The sequence below is a fragment of the Apium graveolens genome, chromosome 6 (genome assembly GCF_009905375.1).
Source record: "Apium graveolens cultivar Ventura chromosome 6, ASM990537v1, whole genome shotgun sequence".
Classification (NCBI taxonomy): Eukaryota; Viridiplantae; Streptophyta; class Magnoliopsida; order Apiales; family Apiaceae; genus Apium; species Apium graveolens.
Window position 1 is genome coordinate 81,155,660 of NC_133652.1, and position 12,258 is coordinate 81,167,917.

Here is a 12,258-nt window from a genome sequence, read left to right on the forward strand (position 1 = left end):
AGACTTGTTAGATTTTGTACACACTGATATTTGTGAATTTGGTGGTGTTGACCAAGGACTAGTTTAGATACTTCATTACTTTTATAGATGATAATAGTAGATATTGTTATGTTTATTTACTTAGACATAAGGATGAAGCACTTAGTAAATTTATTATATATAAAACTGAAGTAGAAAAATAAACTAGTAAGGTACTTAAACAATTGAGATCTCGTAGAGGTGGTGAGTATACGAGTAACGCTTTTAATGAATTTTGTGCAAACAATGGTATAGTTCATGAAGTTACTTTACCATACACACCTGAGTCCAATGGGGTTGTTGAGCGAAAGAACAAAACATTTAAAGATATGATTAATAGTATGCTTATTAACTCTGGGTTGCCTAAATACACGTGGGGAGAGGCTCTAAATACGGCGTGCCATATTTTAAAAAGAGTCCATCTGAAACACATGGATAAGACATCCTTGGAGTTATGGAAAGGCAGGATGACTAGTCTTAAGTATCTTCGTGTGTGGGGGTGCCTTGCTAAGGTGCTTGTTCCTGAACACAAGAAAAAGAAACTAGGTCCTAAAACTGTTGACTGTATCTTTCTGGGCTATCTTGAAACCACTACAACTATGAGATTTTTGGTATTAAAATCTGACATAGATGGTATAATGGCAAACACGATAGTTGAATTTTGAGATGCTACATTCTTTGAGGATGTCTACCCTGTGAAGTCTGGAATACCTAAAATGACTTCTGAGGAAGATTCTACTCACACATCGAGTTCTATACCTGATCATATGGAAAAGATGACAAATGTGGGGGCGGAACATAGTAGTAGCTCTATTCCTAAGGAAGTAGAGGAACCAAGGAGAAGTAAGCGTGCAAAGGTAGTTAAGAACTTTGGAGGTGATTTTATCACTTACAATGTCGAGGACAAACCTTTAACTTTCCAATAAGCTATGGATTCTTCGGAGTCTTGGCATTGGAAGGGCACTATGAAGAGTGAAATTGACTCTGTTGTTTCTAATGGAATATGGGAGTTGGTTGATCTCCCACCTGGGTGTTCTACTATCGGGTACAAATGGGTCTTTAAAAGGAAGTTGAACCCTGACGGCTCAATAGATAAGTACAAAGCTAGACTGGTAGCTAAGGGTTTTAAGCAAAATGAAGGAATTGATTACTTTGATACATATTCTCCGGTTGTAAGGATGGTAACAATCCGAATGCTTATAGCATTGGCTTCTGTCCATGGTCTTATCATCCATCAGATGGATGTAAAGACCACTTTTCTTCATAGTAAACTTGAAGAAGAGATTTATATGGACTAGCCTGAGGGATTTATTGCATCTGGAAATGAAAGGAAAGTATGTAAGTTGATCAAGTTCATCTATGGCTTGAAACAAACTCCTAGGGATTGACATAAAAAGTTTGATGAAACTGTATTGTCATTCAGTTATATGGTTAATGAAAGTGACAAGTGTGTCTACACCAAAGTTAATGGTAGTGAGTGTGTTATCCCTTGCCTATATGTGGATGACATCTTATTGTTTGGAACCAATATTGAGATTATTAACGAGATAAAAGAATTATTGAAAAGGCATTTTAAAATGAAGGATATGGGTGAGGCTAGTGTGATTCTTGGAATCAAGCTGATTCAGTCGGTTGAGGGAATAACCTTGACTCAATCTCATTATACAGAGAAATCTATACTTGAGAAATATGGTTATTCACAGTGTAGAATCGCTAGTAAATCCTATGATCCTAAAGTTGCCCTTGTCAAAAATACTTCAGGAGTTCCTGCGTCTCAGTTAAGGTATTCTCAGATTATTGGGAGCTTTCAGTATCTTGCTAAATGTACTAGACCAGATATTTCATATTTTGTGTCTAAGTTGGCTAGATATACAAGCTTTTCAACAGAACTCATTGGGATGCTTTTAATAGAGTACTTAGATATCTAAAAGGCACCATGTACCTTAGTTTACAGTGTGCTTGAAGGGTACAGTGATGCAAGTTGGATAGCTAAGAAGTCTGGTTCCAATGGAGTGACTGTATATGTGTTCACCTTGGCAGGTGGAGCAATATCCTGGAAGTCAAGCAGACAGACTATAGTGACTCGGTCTACCTTTGAGGCTGAATTGTGTGCACTAGATGCCACGGGAACGGAGGTTGAATAGTTACACGGACTTATGTTTGCGATACCTGTAGTAAGCAGACTGCTTCCTGCTATTGCTATTCATTGTGATAGTCGAACAACCATCGACAAGATTAGCAGTAAAAAGCATAATGCTAAAATAAAGAGACACATCCAAGTTAGACTCAAGTATATAAGGGGTTTAGTGTCTGATAGGATTATAGCTATAGAGTTCATAGGAACTCAGAATAATATAGCTGATCCTTTGACTAAGGGACCGGAACCTGCAGTGGTCCTCAAGTCAAGGTTGGGGATGGGACTGTCAACCCATCATAATTCATCAACAGTGGGAACCCAATACACATGAGAGGAGATCCCTCGAAGTGTATTCAATGTGGTAATAACAAGCTGTAAGGATGAATTGGTAGTACCTTTGCTACATAGATGATACTATTGTATCTGAGTCTATCCCCTGTAAACCTAAAAGGTACTGACACTGCTAGAAAAGCAAGAGTGTTAAAACTTTGAATGTGATCAAGTCATTTGATGAGATAGAAGCAGTATATCTCTGGAGATGCCCAGCTAAGCGAATATAATTGTGTGGTCGCAATTAGAGGAAAGGGTTATTCCTTGAAGCATTCGACGAACAGGATTGAGAGATGACCATTAATGTCTCAAAGCCGTAGATTGGCACCATAGTCGTTGACTTGTCGTCTATGGAACATGGTTATATTAAACGGATTAAGATTCAAGGTGAAACATTCAATCTGAATCTGGTAACCATTGAAGTAGAGGACTAGGAGGGTTCAAACCCAGAAGGGTACCGACTCTGAAAAACATGTCATGGCGAAAAACCTGATCGCATTTCTGTATGGATTTATGGGGGATTGTTAGAAAATATGGATTTTAGATCATAATTTTTATTATGTTCTTGATGATAATCCTAAAATCTAATGATTGGAAGTTGTTCCATGATATGTGAACTTAAACTTTTATATATGGATCTAAGTATTTTTTTATTGAAATCCATACGAAAATAGAGTTGAAACTAGTAGCTTGTAAAAGCTTGAAATGGAGAATGTGTCATTTGTCCCACATTGAAAATAAATAAAGTGAGGATTTTATTTATTTGTGATTTAATTTTTTAATTAAAATTAATTTATCAGTCGGGCTGGATAATTATTTCTGTTGGGCTTGGTCACTTTGTAAGTGGGCTGAGTCAGATTCAATGAATTGAATCTGGACATGTAACTGATAATATATATATTCATAATTGAAAATATTAAAACTGATTTAATGTGTGGATTATATACAAAAGCTGTTACATTTTATTTAAATTCAAAATCAGCAGTTTTGATTTATGTATTAAATGAGCAGCTTTGATTTCTGATATTAAAGTCTATTAAAGTCTATTAAAGTCAGGGTAATCAGTTATACTTAGCCTCTACTATAAATAGAGGCCTAAGTTGTTGATGAAAAGAGACCACACCTACATTCTCTTCTTCTCTCTACTTCTCTTCTCTCCCAAACACAATTCTGAGCTGCTGATTTTTTCGGCGACTGAGGTGCTAGTCGAAGTAGGATTTGTTGTTGCTGTGAACATCAAGTCCGGAGCTGTTTTATCTTGGAGGAGGCATTGCAAGCACCCAATGCAACAGGTGGGGGAAATTATCTCTTCAAGAGCAGTCAGGGCTTCGAGTAAGGCTTGACGACTCAGCTGATTATTTTTCTTGTTGCATTGTACCTGTTGGCTACCACCGCTTTTCTGTTTCTTTTCACTGTGTTAAAGCTATGGTTACCGGTACGCTTTCTGTTTTTTCTTCGTTCTTACAGTTACTGATATGCATGTTGCTTACCTACATGTTTTGTTTCGTTAATTGTTATTTGGCCTTGGATTGCTGCTTTGACATAATTTCAGACAATGTCAGAGAGATAATATTATGTTTATGAGAGAAAGAAATGGTAAGTGTTGTATCATACTAGTTTACGTTGATGATTTAATCATTACATGTGATGATGTAGAATCAATTTGCAGAAGTGAAAGAGATTTTGAATAAAGCTTTTTCAATAAAAGATCTTGGAAACCTGAGATACTTCTTAGGAATTGAAGTGGCAAGAGGGAATAAAGGAACTATGCTTAACCAAAGAAAGTATGCACTGGACATTGTGAAAGATGCATGTATGGAAGATTGTTTAATTATAAAATTTCCATTTCCAAAGGGTGTCAAACTCTCTAATGATGAAGGGGAATTATTGGATGATCCCGAACAATTCAGAATATTGATTGGGAGATTACTTTACTTGAACTTAACAAGGCCAGACTTAACTTTTTCGGTTCAACAGTTAAGTCAGTATGTTAGTTGTCCAAGGAAGCCTCATTAGCAAGCTGCTATGCACGTTGTTAGATACCTCAGAGGAACAGTAAATTTGGGGTTGTTTTATCCAAAGAAAAATGATCATATTGTATTCGGTTACAGTGATGCTGACTGGGGAAATTGCATTTTTACCAGAAGATCTCTCACAGGGTTTTGTGTGTTTTTAGGATCATCTTTGGTTTCATGGAAAAATAAAAAACAGAAAGTTGTCTCTAAATCATCATGTGAAGCGGAGCTCAGAAGCATGTCATAGACCACAAGTGAACTAGCATGGATTGCAGGAATTTTTGTAGACTTAAATGAAGATGTGCCTCAGCCTATTACTCTGTTATGTGACAACAGATCTGCAGAATATATTGCTCAGAACCAAGTTCATCATGAAAGAACTAAACATCTGAAGCTAGAAGAGAAAACATAGATGCTGGTTTTGTTTCGACTTCTCATGTGCACTCTGCTATGCAACTTGCTGATATTCTCACCAAGTCCTTATCCTCATAGCAACATGATTTTCTTAGTGCCAAGTTAGGACTTGTTAATCTCTCTGAAGTCCAACTTGAAGTGGGGTGTAGAATTATGTGTCTTGTAATTAGTTCTAAATTGTAATTAGTTATAGTTTAAGTGTTAGTCTGGACCACTAATTTTGTCTGCTTATACATATAGTGATAGACTTTGAGATGCTGAGTTGTTTTTTGGATGGTAGCAGTTAGACTCCAGTATATAAATATTGGAATAGAACTTTAGGGTTCAGACCCCCATAAAATAATTCTTGCGCCTCCAGAAAGTTATCTTTGGCTTTTACATTCATTTTGATAATTTGAATGTTAATATTCTCACATTTGAATTTGGGTTCGCAGTTTACTGAGATCAGTGTGATAAAATTTACATCTAACAGTAAAATAGAGCTATATTTAATTAGGTTTAATTGAAATGGAGAGCTTTGAATAACTTAAATATTTTTGTGTTATTGAAAAAAGTGTTTATAAGGTAAGTGTTGTTGCGAAAATCACAGGTTTAAATATTCTTCTGTGACTGGGAGCTATAATGACAATCTTTGTCTCATTTAGAAATAGCAAGGCCTGATGTCTGATCTGGGAAGCTGTTTAACATAAGTTAGCAGTGGATGAAACAAGTAAACAAAATCACATCGCAAAGATGATAATTAGCTAAAAAGAATGTAAACAAAGATGATTAAAAGAAAACAGAACAAGGATATACTAATTAGAGATAATGTTGAACCAGGGTTATACTGGGACGAGGCAAAGATTCAGTTGAGCTAACTCAGCTTGGAGAATTACTTTCTGACAGAGATGTACCAACGTTATCGTACAACTTAGAATCTTACACGAGAGAACTTGTTCTCAGATACTAATCTACAAGTAAAATGCAGGGTCTGCCTATACAAAGAGGCTTCTGATACCGTAAGACATCCACGAGATGCTCCTCACCGGTTTAGACAGGATCACATTCAAGTTAAAATAGACGAGTACATGCATACCCAACAAAAAGACAACTTGTTCACTTCTTTTCGACCTGATTTGATTCAGCAGTCCAAACAATATCTTCTAGCCCCGTCGAGAAGTTTTTATAGAACTACATTTGATTTCAGAAAATCGAAAATACAGTCTGTCAAGAGAGCAGAATGTTAATATTGAAAAAATTCCTTCACTTCATAAATAACATATATACCTTGTGAAACTCTAGTGTGTCACCACCTACTTTCCGGAGCTCCACCATGTGCAACGAGGGAGCCACCTCAAAAACCTGAAGTCAAAAGCCAGTTGTCATTCAATCATACCTTTCCTGGTAATTTAGTTTCAAATCTATTCCCCTTTCCTCCAGAATAAATGTCTACCACTTTCTTTCTAATTTTATACCCATATGTAAAAACAAATTATCAATAATGTTTATCTACATCCTTTTACAACTATTAGTCAGTTGCATTTACCCATATATATCTGCAATTTACTCAGAATCAAGATAGTACCTCTGTAGCTACAGCAAGATGCCCCTTCCTTCCACTTTCATCACCTTGCAATTTCATCTGCAATAGTTTACTGTTATCAAATAGCTTGATACCAGTGTGATTATTTTTTTTCCTACACATCTACCGAACAAAGAAAATATGTTGCAAGCATTAACCAAGTTTAGCTCTATATATTTTTCTAGTTAAACTTTTCTAACAGTGCGACTATTGGATGTGATACCCATGCATGTCTGTTATGATCTTTTAAATGCTCAGTATAACATTTTGTATGTAGAATGCAGGTCTTGAGAGCACGCAGCCAGCGCTAATTGCTTTATTTTCCACTCTTCAGTAAACCGATTACAGGCACATAATTATATATCAAAGTCTGGTGGAGTACAAAGGAGTTATGAACATAAATTAGTAAATGTAACAACTTGGTTAGAGTAAGAGGAGATCTAATGACCCCTATAACTAGGGAGCATTTACATTTGAGGGAGTACGTATACTAGAGAGATATACTTAAAAGGGTGACAAAATAAGACAACACGATAAATAAATAAATAGGAGCGCCTAAAATTTCTGATTTAATGGTATAAAATTGCAATGTATTACTTTAATTTTATTGCGAAAGTTTTGAAACTTGATTTGCAACCCTTTATTCATTTGCATGCATCAAATTATGACAGTAAAATTGTCAAAATATATTTTCAAAAACTGTAAGGCGACATATGGCAACCTACGTAGCCACACATTCCCTTCTCCCTGTCTATTACTATACACCTGCAAAGAGACCATTATCTACGTGAATGTACGCTCGTATCTTGTGTGTTTAACATTTCTTAATGCTATGACATTGTAACTGAGTAGTTCAGTTCCTAAAAGACACAACTATCTTGAAGATCCAATCGGAAAGTTTACCTTATAGTTTCTCTTATGAACATTAAAACCTAAAGGCTTTGCAGCTTGCTCAATTTTGGACATTATCTCATTTGGAGGACGCTTGGAAGCAAAACTTGTTTCTCTGTTAAAAAGACCCTGTTGTTCAGGTATATAAATCCAATCAGGGTTCCAAACAAAGTTAAGAATGGTAAATTTTTACTGTATTATAGACATTCAAAAGCAACAAATCACATGAGAGAAGATATTGAAGGTAAAACCATTTACACTTACTATTAATGTTCATCTTCACTGGACAAAAGACTGCAAACTACTAACATTTTACTACTCTGAAAAAAATGTAAAACGAGGAAAAAACTTGACCGGATATTACCTTTTGATTTTCAAACAAATTTTCTAGATTCTGTGTTTTGGAAATGAGGTCAAAGGCATTCAAGGATTCAGGTTTTTCCTTCTTTTCCGTAACAAGATTTTCCTGCAATCAAGAAGACAAATGAAAGAAAAGACTTCAAGTTCGTATAAGTATGGTTAATAAAACAAAAAAAAAATCTTAGCATCGCATGAAGACATTGACTTGGATACTAAGGTCACCAAGATGCATAACATTGTATCAGTTCAGTTGTTTGACATCACAATTGTGGTGCATAACTATATGCACTTGTCTGTAAAAAAAATTACAAGTCACCTCTGAATTATCGAAAACTGCATCCACGTCATCAAGATTCATTACATTCACTTCCTGCTCGAATTTTGGTGCCTTGTATCCTTTTCTAAACCAATCAGTTTTTAAGATTTCTGGAACTGTAATCCGCTGCAAAATATATAGCAAAATATATACATTTGATCAAATCAAGCATGCGATATTTCTGATTGACAATATATACAGCCCCGTAAATTTTTTCATGCATCTTCCTGGATAGACACTTTTAATATTTCATTTGTGCACTTTAAGTTACAGACAGAAACAAATTATATAGACATTCCCATATGGATAGACATCTAAATACTGATGATCAAAGTAGAAACAAGTTAATGTGAAATGGATCGAGAGCCAAAGCAGTCGTAGTTCAATTACAAAAGTTTTGGAACTCACTTTGCATGGGTTTGGCTCAAGAATATGCTTAATCAATTTTGTTGCTTCGGGTGAAAACCATGGAGGACATGTGAAATCAGCCCTTTGAATCTGTGAATATGATCAGTTAGTTGAAGATTTTAATCCCAAAAAATCACCAAACTCTCGAAGCATACCATCCTATACAAGGCAGGGAGGCTAGGCTCATCAAACGGTAAATATCCAGCCATTAAAACAAATAGAATGACTCCGCAAGACCATACATCAGATGTTGTACCATCATAGCCTCTGTCAGTCAGCACCTGATAAAAAAAACATCTCATATTTATAAAATTTGAAGTTCCAAATTCGTTCACATATCATACTCTATAGAATGTACCTCAGGAGCAACATAGTTAGGAGTTCCACAAGCAGTGTGAAGAAGCCCGTCATCCTAAAAAAGTTTGAGAGATAAAAAAGTTTATTATTTATGACGAATTCCATTCCCACTCTTCAACTAAAATTATAATATTATGCATGTATAAAAAATATTAGTGACCCGGATCAGATCTAAAATTGATAACAATTTCCCTGAAACAATTATCTTATTCAAAACTAAAAATCTATGCAAAAAAATTGTAATGTTAAAAACTGAAGAGCTATATTACTGGCTTGGATTCAAATAGTGAACTTGCATCAAGCTCTTGGACAGTAAATTTGGAAATTATGATCATGTTGAAAAATGAAGAAGGAACTTCTCTGATGTGGTAGATTATAAGAAGATGATTTAACCAAATAAAGTAGAATCACCAAACTTTTGAGTGTTTTGTAGCCAAGTAATATGTTTCTTCGCAAAGGGATAGTCCTTATCACATGTTTTAAATATTTTTCTTCCTATGACATGAAAATTGCAGAATGATATGACATTTACCCGTAGCTGTTGCGACAAAGCACTCAATCCAAAGTCTGAGACTTTTAGAGTGCCAGAGGAGTCCAGGAGCAGATTCTCAGGCTGCAGTAGATGCCAGGTATATCACATCATGAGATTTGTTTCAGAGATAGTCAGTTGAAGTCTAACTCTCATCCCTAAATTATGATACAAAGCAGAGTTTGTTAACCTTTAGGTCTCTGTGGTAGACACCTCTACTGTGGCAGTAATCCACAGCATTCATGAGCTGCTGGAAGTATCCCCTGGCCTCAGCTTCACTGAGTCTCCCTTGTTGGGCCTGAAATTTGAAGAACTATTATATATCATGTTCAAAGCTATAACATCCATTATCAGATAAAGCAACACAAACTGTGTGTAGAATATCGAAAGAGCCACGATAGTGTTGGTTCTCTTGCTTATACGTTTCCCCCCCCCCCCCCTTTTGAGCAGCTAATTCTTCTTATTTTCTGTAAATATAGCTAATATGCTAGAAACATACACGTGAAAATAATAACACCTTACAATTTTATCGAAGAGCTCTCCTCCATCGACATACTCAAGTACGATAAAGATCTTGGTTTTGCTTGCCATTACCTGTTTGTAAGTTGACCACATACATCAATAAGTTGACGAAGTTAAATAGCATGGTCCATAACATGCACATTTCAGCTCGTAAAATTCCTCGTGTTCGTGTAGATACTCTTAAACTCTCTAGATATAAGCCTTTTAGAATGTGATTTCTTCATTTGCTAAAAGCCGGGTATAATATTCTAGAATAATTTTATCAGTATTCATGGAGAGTATATATGATAGCTTGCCAGATTACTAAAAATTCAATTACTTTACTTGAAGACATATCTACGAAACCTAAGGGGGTGTATTGAACCAGGATTTTAAAGGATTTTTTTTCATTAATGAAATCTAGGTGTGTTTAACTGGGATTTTAAAAAATGTATCAGAATTTTATGATATTCAACTAGAATTTTTTTTTATGCTACAAAATCTGGTGGTATTCAATCATGATTTTAAATTATGCTTAAAAATCTGATGGTATTCAACTTAGATTATTTAAAATCCATTAAAATCTGATGGTATTCGCATGTTGACGGATTTTTTTGAACTTCATTAAATTGTGGATTTTGTGGGATTGTTCAATGTATTTTATGGTTTTTGAAATCCCACCATAATTTATGAGATTTTGAAGGATTGTGTTAAAATCCTAAAGACTATTCATCAACTCTAAGACATTTTATTTAGAATCCGCGTAAAATCAAAATCAGATTTAATCCATTAAAATTCATGAATTATATATGATGCATTAAAATCTCAGTTCAATACACCCCCTGTATAGGCATATAAAAGAAAGCAATTGTTATATACATCATGCTAAACTCTAAAGTTGAGTCCGCTTGGATGGAAGCATATGAGGTGAGAACTGAATGAAATCTGAACTAAGTTGAGTCCACTTGTATGGAACAATATGAGGTGAGAACTGAATGAAATATGAACTAAGTTTCGTGTATTCCACCATTTTCTTCACAAATTTCATCATGAGTAATTTACAATCCCCAAATGTTTTTCACTCATCCCTCTTTTCCTTTTAATTTCATTTGATTTCTATAGATATCCCACATTCTCGAACCATCCCACTTCTTTCCAAAAAAACGCAACATAAGGCTAACTTTGTTCTGAGTAGTAAATGTTTTTCGGCATTCTTAATAGAGTAATACTTTGACAGCAAACCAAATCTTAATTAGCTACCTAGTTTAACAACTAAGCACATTGGAAACCATAACGCTTCAAATAGAGTTTAATCACGGACAGAATTCAAAAATAACAGTTAAAGGCATGAGCAGTACTTACCTCTATAAGATTTATAACATTGGGGTGTTTGATAAGCTTCATAGTTGAAATTTCTCTTTTGATCTGTCATGAACAAACACTCGGGTAGTTAACCATCAACTCCACTTACATAATAACAAAAAGGTTCAAATAATAACCCGAGAAGTTAAAATTTATTGTGCACCATTTCCTACTTCGTGTTGTACAAAATTTGTTAATAAAGTTATGGTCCAAGTGTTTTCCAAAATGCCACTTCATTTTTAAGGATAAGATGACCATAACCATAAATTTATTCATAGACCAAGAGTGTGAAGTATGAACAACTAGGGAATTCGAAAGAAAATTAAATCAAAGACAAAGAAATAACCTGATCAACCATCTTGTGACGCAGGACATGATCACGGGCTATAATTTTGATGGCGACGCTCTGGCCAGTTTCGACATGACGGCCAAATTTAACCTTGCCAAAGCTCCCTTCACCCAGCGTTTTGCCAATCTCGTATTTACCAACACGCATCCGCGTTGCTCCGGCCTTCTTGGCTCCTCTGCTGCTGCTGCTCATTTTTTTCACCACCTCATTCATTACTCATGCCCATACCCCATACATTATTTATAAATTTACACCAAAATGACAGAGACATAATGATAGAATGATGGATATACGAGAGGACTCTACACGTCAACTCTCAACATTATTAGTCTTTGTTTTTTTATGTATGGTTTCAATGTGGTTGTGGGAAAAAAGGTAGGTGCTCGTTACCGATTGTATTATATAAATTCTATACATAAATTTTCTTATGAACGCCTTAAAGGATAATACTCCCTTTCCCTTCTTTCCATTAGATAATACTCATAAATTTTATACATAAATTTTCTTATGAACGCCTTAAAGGATAATACTCCCTTTCCCTTCGTTTCATTAGATAATACTCATAAATTCTATACATAAATTTTCTTATGAACGCCTTAAAGGATAATACTCCCTTTCCCTTCGTTCCATTAGATAATACTCCCTCCTTTTGATTTGTTATCAAAAGGATTGAGTACGGAAATTAAGAAATATATATAAATTAATGAAAA

At 35.1% G+C, this 12,258-nt stretch overlaps 1 protein-coding gene across 2 annotated transcripts; it reads right to left on the bottom strand.

Annotated features, from left to right (window-relative positions):
• Positions 1 to 5,682: 5,682 nt before the first annotated feature.
• Positions 5,683 to 11,918, bottom strand: LOC141666599 (CBL-interacting serine/threonine-protein kinase 9-like). 2 transcript variants are annotated; one of them, XM_074472682.1, is made up of 14 exons: positions 11,546 to 11,918; positions 11,200 to 11,262; positions 9,859 to 9,930; positions 9,527 to 9,634; positions 9,340 to 9,420; positions 8,809 to 8,862; positions 8,606 to 8,731; positions 8,451 to 8,540; positions 8,043 to 8,168; positions 7,731 to 7,832; positions 7,379 to 7,495; positions 6,479 to 6,535; positions 6,181 to 6,255; positions 5,683 to 6,117 (listed from the first exon to the last, which is right to left on the bottom strand). In XM_074472682.1, the coding sequence occupies exons 1-14, from the start codon at positions 11,759 to 11,761 to the stop codon at positions 6,097 to 6,099; spliced, it is 1,308 nt and encodes a 435-aa protein (XP_074328783.1). In that variant the 5' UTR covers positions 11,762 to 11,918; the 3' UTR covers positions 5,683 to 6,096. The 2 variants fall into 2 exon arrangements, with proteins under 2 accessions (XP_074328783.1, XP_074328782.1); XM_074472681.1 differs by having other exon boundaries at positions 5,683 to 6,084; positions 11,546 to 11,915.
• Positions 11,919 to 12,258: the final 340 nt, after the last annotated feature.